The 16,795-nt window shown below is 41.6% G+C and overlaps 3 protein-coding genes across 8 annotated transcripts; 2 read left to right on the forward strand and 1 right to left on the reverse strand.

Annotated features, from left to right (window-relative positions):
* Window positions 1-310: 310 nt before the first annotated feature.
* Window positions 311-5,567, reverse strand: rrp9 (ribosomal RNA processing 9, U3 small nucleolar RNA binding protein). Of its 2 annotated transcripts, none has more exons than XM_086199407.1 (15): window positions 5,340-5,567; window positions 5,098-5,189; window positions 4,886-4,998; window positions 4,727-4,794; window positions 4,431-4,472; window positions 4,216-4,342; window positions 3,982-4,106; window positions 3,753-3,845; window positions 3,550-3,650; window positions 3,338-3,472; window positions 2,036-2,098; window positions 1,756-1,913; window positions 1,467-1,546; window positions 1,245-1,318; window positions 311-449 (listed from the first exon to the last, which is right to left on the reverse strand). In XM_086199407.1, the coding sequence occupies exons 1-15, from the start codon at window positions 5,421-5,423 to the stop codon at window positions 350-352; spliced, it is 1,455 nt and encodes a 484-aa protein (XP_086055533.1). In that variant the 5' UTR covers window positions 5,424-5,567; the 3' UTR covers window positions 311-349. The 2 variants fall into 2 exon arrangements, with proteins under 2 accessions (XP_086055533.1, XP_086055534.1); XM_086199408.1 differs by having other exon boundaries at window positions 1,768-1,913; window positions 5,340-5,566.
* A 178-nt stretch (window positions 5,568-5,745) lies between these two features.
* On the forward strand, window positions 5,746-9,545 carry LOC147268126 (uncharacterized). Of its 4 annotated transcripts, none has more exons than XM_086199410.1 (6): window positions 5,746-6,001; window positions 6,281-6,424; window positions 6,541-6,697; window positions 7,602-7,777; window positions 8,232-8,460; window positions 8,552-9,545. In XM_086199410.1, the coding sequence occupies exons 1-6, from the start codon at window positions 5,873-5,875 to the stop codon at window positions 8,734-8,736; spliced, it is 1,020 nt and encodes a 339-aa protein (XP_086055536.1). In that variant the 5' UTR covers window positions 5,746-5,872; the 3' UTR covers window positions 8,737-9,545. The 4 variants fall into 4 exon arrangements, with proteins under 4 accessions (XP_086055536.1, XP_086055537.1, XP_086055538.1 ...); XM_086199411.1 differs by having other exon boundaries at window positions 5,840-6,001; window positions 6,253-6,424; window positions 8,552-9,543; XM_086199412.1 differs by having other exon boundaries at window positions 5,965-6,099; window positions 6,253-6,424; window positions 8,552-9,543.
* A 169-nt stretch (window positions 9,546-9,714) lies between these two features.
* Window positions 9,715-15,010, forward strand: LOC147268127 (putative G protein-coupled receptor). Of its 2 annotated transcripts, XM_086200779.1 has the most exons (3): window positions 9,715-9,937; window positions 11,784-11,819; window positions 13,057-15,010. In XM_086200779.1, the coding sequence occupies exon 3, from the start codon at window positions 13,155-13,157 to the stop codon at window positions 14,433-14,435; it is 1,281 nt and encodes a 426-aa protein (XP_086056905.1). In that variant the 5' UTR covers window positions 9,715-9,937; window positions 11,784-11,819; window positions 13,057-13,154; the 3' UTR covers window positions 14,436-15,010. The 2 variants fall into 2 exon arrangements, with proteins under 2 accessions (XP_086056905.1, XP_086056904.1); XM_086200778.1 differs by lacking the exon at window positions 11,784-11,819.
* Window positions 15,011-16,795: the final 1,785 nt, after the last annotated feature.

The following is a 16,795-nucleotide window of genomic DNA, read 5'->3' on the forward strand; positions in this document are numbered from 1 at the left end:
ATAAAAGAATCGATAAACTTATGAGCAGTTGCCATGACGATGCAGACCAGTTTAGTTGATACCTCAGCAACAAAGTTTGTTTCTTCAGCAGCCTCTAGTGATTCTGACATCTCCCAGTAGACACTTTAAACAGAATTCCTGATCAGTTTAGGTTTGAATGGTGAGATGATAGGAGAGACCTGGCGGGTTTGGACGGGATGTTTTGACTGTGAGGCAGCTCGCAGTCAACACCTGTACGACCAAATCAGTCCGTTAAGGTAGAGCCCAAAAAATAAGCTTGAGTGTGGACAGTTTTCGAGTTTTTATTTTATACATATATATATAAAAAAAAAAAAAACAACTTCAAAAACTATTCAGTTCTGGCTTCTTCTGGATTGGGAGGTTTCCTCTTGAGGGGAATAATGTAAATCCCATTCTTGGCTTCTTTCAGTCTCCACCATCGGCCCAACCTGCCAAAAATATGAAGAGAATGAGGAGTCACGACAGAACCGGACCAAAGAAAACAGAGGAGGAAGTGGCTAAAAGCCCGTTTATGATTCATTCCTGTTTGTTACTTCAGACTTTATTACGTCTCCGATCCAGTTACAACCAGCAACTTCGACAGCGCCATCAACCTTTTTCTTTCCAGTAAGTCAGTCAGGGCAAACGCTAACCAGCTGGTATAAATATTGAGCAGGATCACAAATTAAAACGTAACATCAGTGTTAGAAGATATCCATTTATAAAGGCGCTTTCCTAACAAGAGGTAGTGAGTTGGTGCATTGACACATGGACTGTTGGGACCGGGTATCAAACCATCAACCCAACACCCAGTTCTACCACCTGAGCACTCAGCAGACCTGTTAGCAGAGAATATTTTGGAGGAGATTAATTTGAGTCCATCCTGACATGAGGAGAGGGTCTTCGCCTGATGTGTGCAGTCATTAATCGTTGATTAATCGTTTTAATTAATTTTCTGGTGTGGAGTATGCATCTAATATCCACTGCATGCATGCAGGTGAATCTGGTATTTATCTCAATAAATCTAATAAGCTGAATTTCCCTTTTTTTTAAGCTTCCCTCAATCAACAATCAAGAAACGTGGAAACTCATTTTTACCAGGTGACAAAAGCTGAGAGATGTGCTCACACTTCCACCTAGTGGCAGCTTAATGCATAGCTACATGACCTGTCATTGACATTTTCTCAGTGAGCAGAAACTCATAGGGGCATTTTGACTGGAAACATGCTTGTTTGTTTTGTTACCTGTGTTCCTGTCCGACTCCTGCCACCAAGAACTGACCAGAGCTGGAAAACTTCAGACTGTTGACAAACCCGGGCTGAGAGAGAGGAGGAGTTGACTGCGTTATCGGCCGGTAACTGACAATGATGTCATTTTAATACCTGTAGTTACATGCAATTTAAGATTTGACAATGTTTTCACACATTCTAATGATTAAGAAAAAGAGACCTGGCTAATGAGCTTACCACTGGCACGCTGAATAGTGGCTCGAGGCTGCGGTAATTCTGGCCGCATTTCCACAGCTGCACTAGCGAGCTGTGGGAACCTGCACAGATAAATATTTGTTACTTTGCATCACAATATTTTCTCCACAGATAAAACTCATGTTCACTGACTGTTGTAATTATGTAGGGACAGGATGAAAAATGCACACTATACTGAGCTGAACGCATTTATTCAGGATGTGTTTGAAGCTTTAATTAGTGTGTGTGTGTGTGTGTGTGTGTGTGTGAAAAAGCTGCTAAGGACTCTCACAGCCAGAGGCACCTGAGGCGACAGCGTCTGAGTTCTGAAGCGCAGCTACTGAAGCTATCCAGTGAGGCTGCTCCAACCCGGTGTCACCATGGCAACCGTGAGCCTGCTTCACTGTGCTGAGAGGCTTCTTCTTGTTGACACTCCAAAGAGACACCGAGCTGAGGTTGTTCAGCAAATGAAGAGAGGCCACAACCGAGAAAAACAGAAAAAGCCAGATGAGGAATTGGAAAAACTGTAGGAAAGAAAAACACAAGTTTCCAAAATGCCACTGATGTTGTACCCATCGTCTGCTCCCGTTATCAGGTGCTCCTCATTAATGAGTTGAATGCAATCGATCGAACCCCTGGAGGAAAAAAGGGAAAGCAGGATGATGTTAATTAACTGAGGCATAAAGATGAATTAAAATCTTTATACATCTGCCATCTGATTAAAATCAAAAAACGTTTTAATCTGTCCTGTGGTGTCATTTATCCAACCAGCCAAGCACTTGCTGTGCGAGTTGCTGAAATGTGAAAATATCAGCCGTAGAGATGTCCTCCATCCTTCAAACACAATAGACCTGGACAGCACTTCATCTTACTGTGCTCATAACAATACAATCAAACCAGCAATACACACACAGACACACACCTCAATTTTAGCCCCATTTCCCGCTTGCACACCGGTTTAGGAGCTTGCTGACTAAAACCCCACATCAGAGGCAAAACAGAGCTGGAGCCCACATGTTAACCTGTTCAAAGGCAACTTTGATGTTTGTGTCTCTTGGATATCTATTTTTGGAACTTAAGATCCTGTCCTGCACATCAGTTTTGTCACCAACTGAGTGTGTGTGTGTCTGTGAGTGTGCGATTAGTCAAGGACTTCTCCTGGTGAATAAAGTAGTGTGTAAACCACAGAGACTTACAGGATGTATTTTATTTTTACAGTACACAAGCAAACATTAATATTTTCATTCAACAGCATCGCCTCAAAATGAGATTGTTCCAATGAGTGTTTCTTGCTATTTTCACTTTTAACCCAAAAGCAGAAACGTGCATTTGAAATCACTGCCGTGTTTCCATACAGCACTTCTAGACGTGTGGTGTGGAGGTAGGGGTAGTGGCCTCACACTGGTCACAAACCCTGTTCCACGGGGTACCTCACATGCTCATGGACTGCGACCCAAAAGAGCTAGGCTTGTAACCATGGCAGCCAGAGTGCATATTCAACCGTGGTGACAGCAATCCGTCATACTACCCCTCCCTTTGGGAGGTGTGCCCTTGTGCTCGATGTATACACGCAACCTCCAAATCCTGAGATGCCCCACACACTACTGCTTCTTCCATCTCTGGGGTCCCTCACACAGGGGTCAACCTATCCTGGGGGTCCTCCATGCAGCTCACACACCAGGCACAACTCCTGTGACCTCATGGTCAACCATCCTACTCCTCACACCATATGTAGCAGAGGTAGGGCAGTCACCCGTGCCTACAGGGTACTAAATGTGCTCAGGATCACAGTCAGGTTCAAGACCAGGGTGGGGGAGCCAACCCTACCTCCACTCCAACCTCACTATTGAAAAGCGGAACAGAATTAGACTCACTCGTGGCCGTGGAAGACCAGCTGAGATTCTTCTGCGATCTTCCACACTCTCACTGTGCGGTCCCGTCCCCCTGCAGTCACACAGCGCTCCCGGCTCAGGCTGTCCAGGCCGGTGATGGCGTCCTGATGCCCAAAGCTGAGGAGAGTCACAAAAAATTATACACTGGAAACGAGGCTATGTGTCAGACAGCCAGACGAATATATGTTACTCACAGAGTTTCCACGTATGCATTTTCATCCACGTTCCACACTTTGACCGAGCGATCGTGAGAGGCACTGTACAGATCATGAGTTCCCCTCCTGAACGAGAGACCCTAACGAGGAACAGTACCGCAGCATTACTCACAAGAAGATCACGCGGCTGCTGTACCTGAGGTAGAAGAGTTAGTGTGTGCTGCTAAAGAGTGAGGACGTACCGACACAGGACCTTTGTGTCCTGTGAATTTATACAGATGTTTACATGTTTCTGCCTCCCAAATCATGATCAGTTTGTTCATGTCTCCAGTGGCCTGAAAAGAAAACGTTGGCTCACATGTAACTGGACAGCCAGATATTAATAATCACAACTCCTGTTGTGCTTCACTTCATGTTTATACAGATCAAATTGGCTGGTAAAAAGAGGACTGTTGGAAAGGGAATGCTCACCAAGTATTTTCCATCTGATGAGATGGTCATACACAGGACGTGGGCTGTATGTCCAACGTGGCGATCCTCGGTACCCTTCCTTCCACCGGGTATCAGCTGCAGTTTCTTCCCACTCTCAACATCCCCTGAAGGTATGAAACACTGAGCTACACACTAGACAGATTGAAGACATTTTCTACATTTTTTCAAATTTAATAAAAGAGATGAGTAGGTAGCATTTGATTACATACGAACATTTAATGATGGAGCAGTCTTTAGCAGCAGAGAAGATGAATTTATCATCAGGACTGATGACCAAACAGGTAATTGGGAGCTTATGTCCTTTCAATAGTCGGACCTCTGAAGCGTCTGGTGGCACAAGCTAAAAGGAAAACCAAAAATAAATTCAGTTTGTGGAAATGTTAGACATCCAGCGGAGAAGTAAATGAAATTACTGTTGTCATACTTACATCTTTGGCAATGAGTCGCTGCAGTTTCCCTTTCTGTTCAAGCTAAAGTGGAATCACATACACAGCAAAATCAATAACCAAACAACTCTCCAAATTCCAGGCCGTTTCTAAGAACAGATGTAATTTTAAAGTTTATGCAGAGGAAAGTTTAGTTCTCACATTGGTAAATACCAAATTATTGGAGAATATTAGATGTCTGATATGGGCAGAAAGTACAACATCGTGCATGCTTATGTGGGGATTCTGTGAAAAAGATCACGATCTTTGAGGGGAACAAGTCAAAAAACAAGTCTCACCACTTCTTCTTGAAGTCTTCCAGCAATCAGATCAGTCCCAAATGCGTCTTCCTCTGCTTTATTTTCCTCTGATGACAACAGATTACTCAGTGAGTACAAACAAGAATACATATAAATAGGCTGTTCGACCAAAATGCCGTGTGGAAAAGAGAAACTTACCTTCTTCCTTTAACTGTTCAAGGTAGCGTTTAGCTAATCTGAGCTTCTTCTCCTGAGGCGTCTCCTCATATTCAGTCTCTTCATTGGCCTGTCTTTTCTTTGACACTAAAGGACTGTGAAACAACAATTCAAATCCACTTCTGTGATTTTGTTGGTCCAGTAAGCGTGACACTTCAGTTTAATACTTTTGAGCATTTATGTAACAGATTCACCTCTCTGTCTCAGAGTCGCTTGAGATTTCTTCGTTGTATTTTGAGCTTTTCTTTCCTCGTAGTTTGCTTTTACCGCTGGAGTCTCCGTCGCCCTACAGCAGCAGCAGCAGCAGCAGCAGCAGGACGATGACACACGATCGGTCAGTTTTACCGAATGAAAAAAGGGAGAAGAGTTACACGCGCTGCTCAACTGTCGGTTAGCTAACATGCTCGCTAACTCCAGAGTAGCCCACCACACTCACCTTTCGTTTTGACGCCGCCACATTCTTCCCCCTTTTGGCAAATTTTACGTTTTCAGATGTCTTTATAAAGAAAGACGAAGACATGGCGAAACGCTTTCCGAATTAACAAATACCTTAAGGTGTTTCTACTTGATACTCTCACTTAATAAATCAACATTGAACCCACATGGGTAACTTACGGTTCAACCGAACTATTCCATTGAATTGATTTGAGCTTGGACGCTGATTGGCTGTTTTTCACGAGTAAATCACGATGTCCCGCCTTCTGTTAAAAATCTCAATTTTTATTGGTTAAAGGCCAAATTTAGATACGCAGGAAATTGTACTGGGGCAAAATACTTCCCTCGGGGAAAAAGTTTTGGCTGCTTTGTTCCGCATGTAATTGTAAAAAATATAATGTAACCACACAATTATATTTTACACATGAGTTCAATACATATTAAAAGATGAATAAATGAGCTGTATTTTAGTTATATTTGACGGCAAATGTTTCTCGCTGTTGATAAAAACCGGCCGTAATTGTATCAGGATCTATGTACTGCACTACTGTAGTAGAAGTACTACTACTTCCTCTACTACGCAGTATTTCCATTTACTGCGCTGTCTTTGTTCCCGTCGGGTCTCTGTTACAGGTTACCGCCGAAGTCAAGCTCGGCAGCCAGGTGAGGCTCCGGTGAACCGGCTAACATTAAATATCGCTTTTATTTGCTAGTGTACTGAGAGACAGTTTGTATCCACCACTGGCTCCAGCTGGATGCAGGTAGGAGGGGTCGAGTTGGGGACGTAGGGGGAGGGAGCAATGTGAGCTAACTTTTCATTTTCTGTTATTGAAAAAAGTCCGACTTAAAGTTTTACCACTGTGCTGAAAAGGTAACCTTTATGTGTCAGCTGGTCAAATCTTCACCCCATCCAGATTTTCTGTTCCCCCTATGCCACCAAAGAGAGAGGCAGGAGCGACTCCACCCCAGCCACCGGTGAAGATGCTAAAGATCGGATCAGACACACAGGAGATTGGCGACAGTCCAGCGGCGGAGAAATACAGGTTGGCCGAAGAATCCAGTTTCTCAAGTTTTCCAAACCAGGAGGTGAGATATTTCGTTATTAAACTGTGCAAATAAAATATAAAAATAAAATAAAATAAAACAAAAATAATAATTCCCCTTCTGCACGTTTGAGTGGATTGGTTTGTTTTCATCTGCAGCCTGAAACTTTTGAATTCGATGAAGAAAACGCAGGAAGTCCAGGCATCAGGACGGACACCATCAGCCTGCTGATGAAGATCGAGCAACTGCAGGCTCAACTCAAGTATGAACGCAGGTGTCGGATCCTGGCTGAGAGAGAGCTGAGGGAGCTGAAGGGTGGGTGACATGATACCCAGAACCGTTTCAGTACTGGATCAGAACCTTGTGAAGGCTGCAGCTGCCTCATTTAGATCAGATTATATTATTATACAAGTATAATTTGGAAAGTTTATGGCGTTGATAGAGTTAACATGGTCATGACAAACCTGGAAAACTAATGGAATTTGGCTGTTTCCAGTCCTGGAAAGTTTTAGTGAAAATAAATAAATGTAAATCATTTTGGACATTTACTTCATAAGTAACTGAAAATAAGAGTATGTGTGTGAGAAAAATCTCGATAGGTTTATATTTATTGTCCTGATTGTATACAGATATTTAGCTTGTCATTAATTTATTAGTTAAATACACACTGGTGTAAAAGATTTCTCTGTTACATTTGTCAGCAGACTTTTAAGGGAATGTTCGGTTGTGAATATTTTCGCCGAAGGCCTGGAAAAATCCTGGGAAAATCCTGAAATATATAAAGAGGGCTTACATAGAATAAATTCCAAGGGTACAGCAATTGTGAAATTCCAGAAGGCAAATCCGGTGAAATGTCCTGGACTCAGTGTGTATACTTGAATCAAACATTTCTGATTATTATGAATAATGGAAGAATATTAACCCAGTTTAAGGTCGTTTTCCTTTCAAGTTTAATTGTATTTTCTTTCTAAAATAGTACAGATTCCTTTAAAGTTGTCAATAAACAATCAAATTTTATTGAAAAAATATGTGGAGAGGTGCAAACTATAATGGCAAAATTAATTTTTTTAGCTTGTTTTTCAAACAATATTTGGAGTACAGTAGTGAAGCCATTTTATACTAGTGGTTCCAGCTCTTAGCCTGTCTGATAATAGGTGTTATTTTATGAATAAAACTGCCATGTTTCAGCATTTCTTACATGATTTGGTGCTTTGTGCAGAGATGAACACCCTCATGATGCAGATGAGGCACACTGCTCACGAACTACGAGTCACTCTAGATCACGTTCTCCAAGGAGGCGACTCGACTGTGGGGCCGCCGAATTCTCAAGATGAAGCGATTTCTTTCATGGCAGAGCCTGAGACAGAGATGAGGGTGGTCCATGATATCCCAGAGGTCAGGAAGCATTCATTTCAGATCAGTGCACCTCTTCCTAGTTTATTTTTTTTAATCCTGGGTCTGAGTTTTTGGGTCACAATGTTTGATTTGGACCGAGCAAGAAAATTCTTAGTGTTGAAGTTCGTCCACTAATTTATTTTTACCACTCCTTTCATATGTCCAAAACTGGTAGACACAGTCAAGACCAGACGGGCAAGTGGGAAACTTGCGAGACTAGGGTAGTTGTCCGTATGCTAGTCAAAGGCCTTGTTTGCTGGTCTTAGCGTTTTGCTCAATAATAGAACAGTTCAAATAATTTTGGCCACTATCAATGATTCTGACCTGAGAAAATAGGACCCAGGTTGAAAGGTTATCGTGGAATTTCCCCTTAAGCGCAGGTCTCTCTACAATCCACAACCAGCTATTAATAAATATGAGTTTGTGACTAATAAATCTCTTTATTTGCCCTCAGGACAATCATAACTTCCTGTACCTCGCGGAGAATCTTGGAGTACCAAGAAATCTCTATGAGCGAATAGCAGAAATTGCAGACTACAAGAAGTACACTTCGGCTCTACTGATGATCCTCTTTGACAGAGAGACCTTGGCCACACACTCTCTCCAGGGCCGCAGGAACACCTGTAGTGGAGAAGATTGCCACAAACCTCAACTCCCACCTGCCATCTTAAGAAGTGTCATCGGTACGACATTGAGAGAAAAACACGTTAATTGTTTATGAGTTTAATGATTTATGAGTTCAATGATGATAATGATTTACGTACCTTCTTACAGATCACGTGTCAGTCAAGTTTGGGGTCGATAGCAGCCAAATAAAAACAGCAATCCGGACAAAGTTGAATAATGAGGACAAGTTATTGAAGAAGAGACTGGGCTTGGCTAAAGCTGAAAACAAAGCTGCTATGGATCAAAACCTTTGCCAAGAGCCTTCACTTCTGCCTGAAAATGTCATGATATGATGCATTAGTCTGTTTTTCGCCTTCATCTGTTGTTCACCAGTATTTCCTGTCTGATATTCTGTAAATGTGACAGGTTGCCTTTTTCTAAATCACATCTAGTTCATTAAGTGTTGAAATCTAGTGCTCGAAATAGGTTATTTTTTAACAATTCTTAGAGTTCTACTTTTTTTACTTTTACCAGGTGACCAAACGAAGCAAGTTTGCGGCATTATCAGACAAAATTCTTAGTGTGTTATTCACTGGTTAAAAAAACAAAAAATGAAAAAAAAAACAACCCCAAAAAACTAGCAAGTGTTCTTAGAGAAGTACAATTACTGCATTTGAGGAAGTGGCTGTGTTTAGCAATGATTTAGTCATCATCATCATGCCTTTTTACAGTATCATATTTTTAATAGACCAGCTTTTGTGTGTATGAAAGTAAGACGATTAATACGCCATTTTCCAATGATAAATGCCACCAAGTTATACTGGTTTTCCAGAAGAATTCCTTTCCAGTTTTACAAAATGCTGTAATTGATAATTAATCTTTGTGCTTCCATAACATCTGTGGCATCAATTCTTTGTTGTGCTTCACTCAGTAAGGGCCAATAAAGTTTAGGAACACATGTCCCATTGTTTTCTTAAGCTGTAAATCGCTTGTTTATGTGAACATTTTTTTCTCATTGACCAACAGATGTCACTGCTGAGCTGTACTTGGTTTTCCTGATATTTGTAATATGAGGTTTTATTTTTTTTTAATTAAAGTAAAGAAAAAAATTGAGGCAGCATCATAAAGAAATTAAAATTGTGAGTGAACTAAATAAATCCAACCAATATGCTGTATCTGCTGAGGAGAATAGAGGAGTTTGTGCAATGCAGTGGTGGACAGTTTGTGACAGTCACTGCCACACACTGATGAATGTGTGTATGTGGGTGGGTGGTGGGTTGATATAGTCATCCTCTCCCCCTCCTTCCTCTCAAAGCAGCTGTGCTGTCTCAGTGGACTCACGGAGCTCTGTGTTCATATCTGTCTTCCCCTCGGGTCCTCGTCCAACAGTATCCTTGGAACGGTTTTCATCAGTTCCACCTCCAGCCGTGGAACCTTGAACCAACAACACCTGAAGACCTGGGGTCCAAGCTCCTCACTGAGGGAGAGACAATTCAACATACCTTGGAAGTACAGCACTTAAAAAAAAACTCAGGAAAATGTTAAAGTTGCTTGGTAAGTTTTCTTCTTATAGAAGATGTATGTTTTCAATCATGTGAAGCTCTGCGGGAGGTCTTAATTGTTGAGGGGGTAATCGAGTTTGAACAGATTTTCAATTTTACCTTGCCTGTTCCGAATCACAATGGCTGTAGAAAATTATTTAGAAAAGCAAAACATGGAGCTGATTAATTCATAATTGTTCCACCAATAAAGCGTATCTCATGCAGACTTAAAGCTGGATGACAGTGAGGGTGGGTGTTTTGTGTGTGGCAGCTGTGCAAAGGGGACTCACACTTTCCCCTTTAGGACCTTTTTCAAATCAATGCCATCAGAAAAGTTTCAAATAATTGTGGAGAAAATGTCAATACAGGACATTTAAGAGCAATTTCAAAATAAAGATTGAACTTTTGGAATTAACAAATCCCACAAGTGCTGTTGTCGAGAAAAACTTGTGCTTGTACTCGTGCGATTCACATTGGTGTCTTGTGAAGGAGATGGAGAATTAAGAGATATTGGTTTGTTGAATATCGGCACATTCGTATTAAGGTTCCAAACTGTACAGTAATGGAAGCAATTTATACAATATTTTTTCTTATATACCTCAATCTAAGTGTGTCAATTTAGTATCTAGACTCATTTCATTTTTTTATTGAAACTAAACATATAGCCTCTGAAATTTCATCAGTCTGTTGTTATTGTTGTTTTTCATTTACCCTACCCTACCCATAGCACAGAGGTCTGTTTGTGTTCAGCTCATATGAGGTATGTCCTGCCTCTGGCGCTGGAAACCGGACGCTTCCATTCAGTTCCTGAGGAGAATAGAAAGTTTCATCTGCAAGATCTGGGAGAGGCTTTTTTTTTTCATTGTCCATTATATCACAGTCAGATAGAAGCTTTTCCACTGACTCTAGTGCTCATTCAGGTAGTGAAGTTCCCTTGCGCACGAGTAAAAGGCACGTTTTAAGTATCAAAGGTACAAATTTGGCCTTGGATGAGCTTGTTTGGTTTTATAGCTGTGTGCATTAACCAGTTCATTCAGCATCCTCTATAGAACCTTGATGGGACTTAAAGAGTTTTACAGTGCTGCCTCATTCACACTTGGAACTGGAGGATGCGAAGCAAGGTGTCAACGTTCTCCTCATCAGCGGTTATGGCAGATTGTAGCAGTAACCCTCCTGTCACTGTACAGCCATGCTGCTCATGGGATTATTAGGATTCCCTGTATGGGCCAAAATGCACTGAGGAGAATTAAGTGACCTACATATTGTAATGATATAGAAAATGATTTGCTGATGATGGTTTTGTTCTGCTTAAAAATGGGCCAACAGAAAGGAAAACCATTGCATGGATTTTTGATAAATCAAGCTTTTGGAGAACTTAATTCACTATGATGGCCGGCAGCAGAAAAAAGAAAAAAAAAATATAGTAGAAGTGAAGCATAGACTTCAAGGATAACTGCTGTGCTGCGACTGAGTAAAATGAGGACAGCCTTACATAATATGCAGAATGTAGACGTACTAGTCATTCTGTGGGATAAATCTCAACTGCAAATGTGGCATGCCAATAGCTGTCCACCAGAGAAGATTACAGCATCAATGGCTCCCTGGCAGGGAGGAAGCACATGTATTTAGGACACGGCATCCTCCAGTCGGTCATACACATGATTACAGTGATGAGCAGAACAGACAAATGCACGGGGGGGGGGGGGGGGGGGCACAGTTTAAGACTATACAGAGACTCTCTGTATACTCCTGTGCAAGAGGAGGGAGGAGTGTAAAAGTATTTGAATGAGCATGATTGATGTTTGCTGTACTAATTTAAATGTGCATTAAGCATTAAAATAATTTCAATTTTTTTGAAGGATATGACCAAGTGATGGGGAGTCACGTCTCTCCCGGTAAGATGCCTCCTCTTTGATCATGCAGGGTGCAGGGTGACACCCACCACATACTAATCAATGCATCCTGTTCCCTGCAGCTGGGCTAAAACAAGCACCCTCCTTATCTTTTATTTCAAAAGGATGGAGGCGGACGGAGGAGGGGGTCCTCCATGAATTATTTCCATTGATCATGTTCTTCCCTCACAGTATCCCCTCTTAAATGTTCCCATAAATGTGATCAATTATTGATTAACTTAACAGTACCTTTATGACATAGCCGACTGCATATATGTTGGTATTACGATCCGTTTCCCACATCAATGGTATGATGGAGCGAATGATGGTTGAAATGATTACAGCTAGAATTTAGCATTGTTGTAAATTTCTGTGTTGATGCATTTGTTTGGGAACATCTCTGAGAATCATTAAACTGGAGAGAATATAACCAGACTGTATAAAGAAGTTGATGTAACACTTGGGTCTGAAAAGTGAAGCCATTGTCTTACAGCTGCATTATTTCTGATGACCAGCAGGAGGCGACGCCAGTCTGTAGGGGTGTATATGAGAAAAGCGCCCTACTTTTCCACTGATGTGCTCTTCATGGTCTTCTACATACATATACAGCATGTCGCTCATTTCTGATAAATTGTGGATGAGAGGAAAAGAGACAATCAAGCGTGCTTGAGGGCGTGACTACTTGTGACAGACAACTCGCTACCGTGACAACTCTGTGGTTAGTTGGTCTCAGTAACATTCATCCCATATGGTTACCCCCCGGCTGAAAAACAAAACACAAACAAAATCAAGATACCACTGATGTGAATACTAAATCTGAGGTTTCAGTACAGTTGATGGCTACTTCAACTCTTTGTACTGATAGTGGTTATACATAGAAAGATAGCTTATCAGTAGAGAATGCAATTGAAGTTAACTCATGTTAAGCCTGAAGACTAGACATAACACAAAGCCTGCATACCTGTACTGCAGGACTGTGTCTTAAAACCAGGGAAAAACAGATGGGGTTATTTGGATTTAATCCATACAGGGACTAAATGTACTGCTTCAGCTTCAACTGGTCAGATCTTTTGTCGATTTTAAATCTATCTCTGATGATTCTACATTGTTGCACAAGCACTGCTAAATATGTATTTTGGCATCTGCTGTGCCTTATTTAGTTGTAAACTCTGAGTTGTTAACACATCATAATTTTTCCTGATATATCCTCCTTAAAATTACTTTTTCTCCTCCAACACAGAAGTCAAGACTATTTCATTTGCTGTCTGAGGGATCCTCCGGGCTTGTTGCTGAACAATGGGAATAGAAACATGCTCTTTGAAACCTTTACAATGAATCATGGAAGAAAACAGTTCACTGTTGACCCCTGACTACAATGACAGCACCACTATTTGGCCACCGATGCCCTCAGGTCCCAGCAGGCAGCTGGGCACCCTTCCCAACCCACAGACACGCTTCAAGGACCTGACAGGGATATTTTTCATGGTGACCCTGAATGTTCTGGCACTTCTTGCCAACACTGCTGTTCTTGTCGTTGTAATAAAAGCTCCTCATCTCAGGAAATTCGCCTTTGTGTGCCATCTGTGCGCGGTGGACCTGTTATGTGCCGTCTTGCTGATGCCTCTTGGGATTGTATCCAGCTCCCCGTACTTTGCTGGAGTGGTGTTCTCTGTGCTGGAATGCCAGGTCTATGTCTTCCTCAACGTCATCCTCATAGCTGCATCCATCTTCACAATCACTGCCATCAGTGTGGAGCGCTACTACTACATTGTCCACCCTATGCGCTATGAGGTCAAGATGACGCTGAAGCTGACGGCAGCTGTCATGGTGATGGTGTGGGTGGCTGCTTCCGTGCTGGGCTTGTCCACCGTGTTTGGGTGGCCATCTTATGGCAGCCTGAGCTCCATCAGCGCTGCACACTGCTCACTGCACTGGAGCCACAGTGACCACAGACGGATCTTCTCTTTCCTCTTCAGTGTCACCTGCTTCTGCTTGCCTGCAGCAGTGATTTTTGCTGTCTACTGTAACGTCTACAAGGTAGCTCGGGTGGCTGCCCGTCAACATGGACCTCTGCCCTCGTGGACAAACAGTCAACTGAAGCACCGCTCTGATTCAATCAACAGCCAGACCACAATCATCACAACCCGCAGTGCTCCGCGCAGGATTGTGCGGGATCGTCCTTTCGGGGGTGGAAAAGCTGCGCTCACACTGGTGGTGATTGTTGGCCAGTTTCTGATTTGCTGGCTGCCTTACTTTGCCTTCCACCTCCATCAGTCCCTAGATGCATCACCCCAGATTCCTGGTGACTTAGAAGAAGCAGTAACCTGGCTAGCCTATTCCTCCTTTGCTATCAATCCTTTTTTCTATGGGCTTCTAAACCGCCAGATTAGGGAGGAGCTTTGTAAGTTAAGACCTTGCTTCACAGCGAGGCCAGTGGAGCCGCCCATATCCAGCCACGAAGGCTCAGGGCATGAGAACTTCCTGCAGTTCCTTCACAGGACCAGCTGCACAGCAGAAACCCGATCAAGCTTTGCTGCATCCAGTCCAAGAAGCACTCTGGATCAAACTGGGCAGATTGGTTTCAGGATACCAGGACAGATCCCAGAGGAGTTCAGTTAGATTTGCTGTTGTGCCACTGTAGCAATGAGATTAGTATTCCACATGGGTATACTTCTGCAAAATGTCTGTGTACAGTGTTTGCAGAGTAAAAGCTACAATGGAAAGAAAAACTTAGCGTTTGTTTTTGGCTTGATATACTTTGTTCCTGTCATTTAAAGTTTATTCTCTCAAGGAAGAACAGGAAAATAATTTGTTTGCGGTGAAAGCAGTGATACAGTTACTAATCTCACCTGGAATGCTTCATTTTTACTACAAGCTTAGTAACTGTATTTCATGTGATACTCCAATAGAAAGTCATTACAGTATAAAACCACCTGAAAAATATTATGAGAATCAATTTATGATCCACCAGTAAAAAGGACGAGACATTTTTACAATATCAAAAAGTTTTGAAAGTTATTTCTTAATATAATGAATCACAGAAGCAGCAATATTTTTTATATGAGTTTGTTATTGCACAGTTCATCGTTGTCATGTTGACCTTATTTATTGTACTCAAAGACTTAGCACTGTTTGTCTAAGAATTGTCCTCTTTCCTACTGCTTTAATTGTGTCAAATAAAACCCTGATTTTGTCTGGTCATGTTTGTGAATTGCATCCTGCTGCACTGTACATAATTATGAAGAACTAAAAGTGATTAAATAAACAAAGAAAAGAAACAAATGGATAAATAAAAGAAATAACTAGAAATGCATTTCACACAAACAATAAATTTAATGAATAAGTACAATTATTAAACAGGCACATTCTCTGAAAACATATGCACACAGATAGGGAAATGATTAAAATGATAAATTCCTTGATTTTCCATGAATGTATTAAAATATGTCCTGGGGAATTTTTTTTCTGATGACATTTGTTTTTATGCTTATTTGTTTCCCTTCTTCAAAATTTTCCCCATTCATCTATTTCTGTTTTCATATATTCCTGTATTTATTTCCCTGGATGTTTTAATGTAGATTATTCAGGCACTAGCAAAACTGCTTAGACTGAGACTTTACGCTTTCTCCTTGTGATCCAAGTTCAGATCAGAAAAAATACTCCTATATGGATTTATCATCATAGCAGGTTTGCTCTGCGCATAGCACCAGCATCCATACAATATATATTTATTATCTATTAGATTATCTATTTGTCTTTACCAAATAGACTTTATTAAGAGTGATTGTTTATATTTTGACTGTAGTAAATAACCTCAGCAGCATGGCTCAGATGTAGAGTGGCCATCTAGCAACCGAAGGGTCACTGGCTCGATCCTCACTTCCCCCGGTGACAATGTCAAAGTATCCTTGAGCAAGATACTGAATCCCTAATTGCTCCTGATGGCCCTGTGACGGACTGGCGACCCGTCCAGGGTAAACCCCGCCTCTCACCCAGTGTCAGCTGGGATAGGCTCCAGCCCCACCCTCGACCCTTAACGGATAAGCACTATAGAAAATGGATAAATAACTTTATTTTAGTTCCTTTACAGGGGAGAGACATAACTGTCCTGTTAGCATAAGCCAGACTTGATCACATATATCCCTCCTGAGCTCACTCACTGTAAATAGCTTTGGATAAGTACACCAACTCAGTGCTTTAAAACCAAAGAGTGAAAATCCCACATCCCTCTTTGAATATGAGAAAAACTCCACCGACACGTTCCCTCTGCCTTTCTCTGGGGTTGCATATTTCCACTCAGATGAGATTTGAGGGTCCTGACCTCTGTATGTCTGTTCATGAAAAACCCAAGACTAAGCTTAGTTAACACACAGTTACATAAGGCAAAAAGGCCATTTCATAACAGCTGATGCGGTTATCTGTAATACCATCTTAGTATGCATACACGGATTGACATGCATAATTTATATTTACATCAATTTACCTGTGAATATTAGCTACTTACTACCGACTTAACATTGTGGAAGAGGCAGCTATTAATCCAGATTAAAATGAAAATGAATGAGAGGAATAAAGTAAAATGTTGCTGTGGTTAATAGTTGAGGGAACGTGCAGCCCTCCAACACAGATTTGACTTAAAGGATAACATCGGATAGACAAGCTGTTAATTGGTGACAAATGGAGAGAGCATGGGAAGCTAAACTTTTGGCAAACTGTTCAAATACCATCCAGAGATAAAAGTTACATCAGTCAAAAAAATCGATGGATGAAATGACAAAAAGAGAAAAAAACAAACCGTGATTTGCTCACAAAAACACACACACACACACACACACACACACACACACACACACACACACACACACACACACACACACACACACATACACATACACACACACACACACATACACCCACGTACCGAGAAATGGAAATACAAAATTCTGACACTGTCTCCTATCTGAGGGTTTTATCTTTCC

The sequence above is a fragment of the Aulostomus chinensis genome, chromosome 3, assembly GCF_037954235.1.
Source record: "Aulostomus chinensis isolate RoL2024-O1b breed Wild chromosome 3, RoL_Achi_v1.0, whole genome shotgun sequence".
NCBI lineage: Eukaryota > Metazoa > Chordata > Actinopteri > Syngnathiformes > Aulostomidae > Aulostomus > Aulostomus chinensis.

Coding starts and splice junctions, on each gene's coding strand:
- rrp9 (XM_086199407.1), bottom strand. CDS start 5,423: ATGTCTTCGTCTTTCTTTATAAAGACATCTGAAAACGTAAAATTTGCC. Junction 4,795..4,885: donor TGAACAGTTAAAGGAAGAAG/GTAAGTTTCTCT, acceptor TGTTGTCATCAG/AGGAAAATAAAGCAGAGGAA. Junction 1,547..1,755: donor CGCCTCAGGTGCCTCTGGCT/GTGAGAGTCCTT, acceptor TTATCTGTGCAG/GTTCCCACAGCTCGCTAGTG.
- LOC147268126 (XM_086199410.1), top strand. CDS start 5,873: ATGTACTGCACTACTGTAGTAGAAGTACTACTACTTCCTCTACTACGC. Junction 7,778..8,231: donor TGGTCCATGATATCCCAGAG/GTCAGGAAGCAT, acceptor ATTTGCCCTCAG/GACAATCATAACTTCCTGTA. Junction 8,461..8,551: donor CATCTTAAGAAGTGTCATCG/GTACGACATTGA, acceptor ACCTTCTTACAG/ATCACGTGTCAGTCAAGTTT.
- LOC147268127 (XM_086200779.1), top strand. CDS start 13,155: ATGGAAGAAAACAGTTCACTGTTGACCCCTGACTACAATGACAGCACC.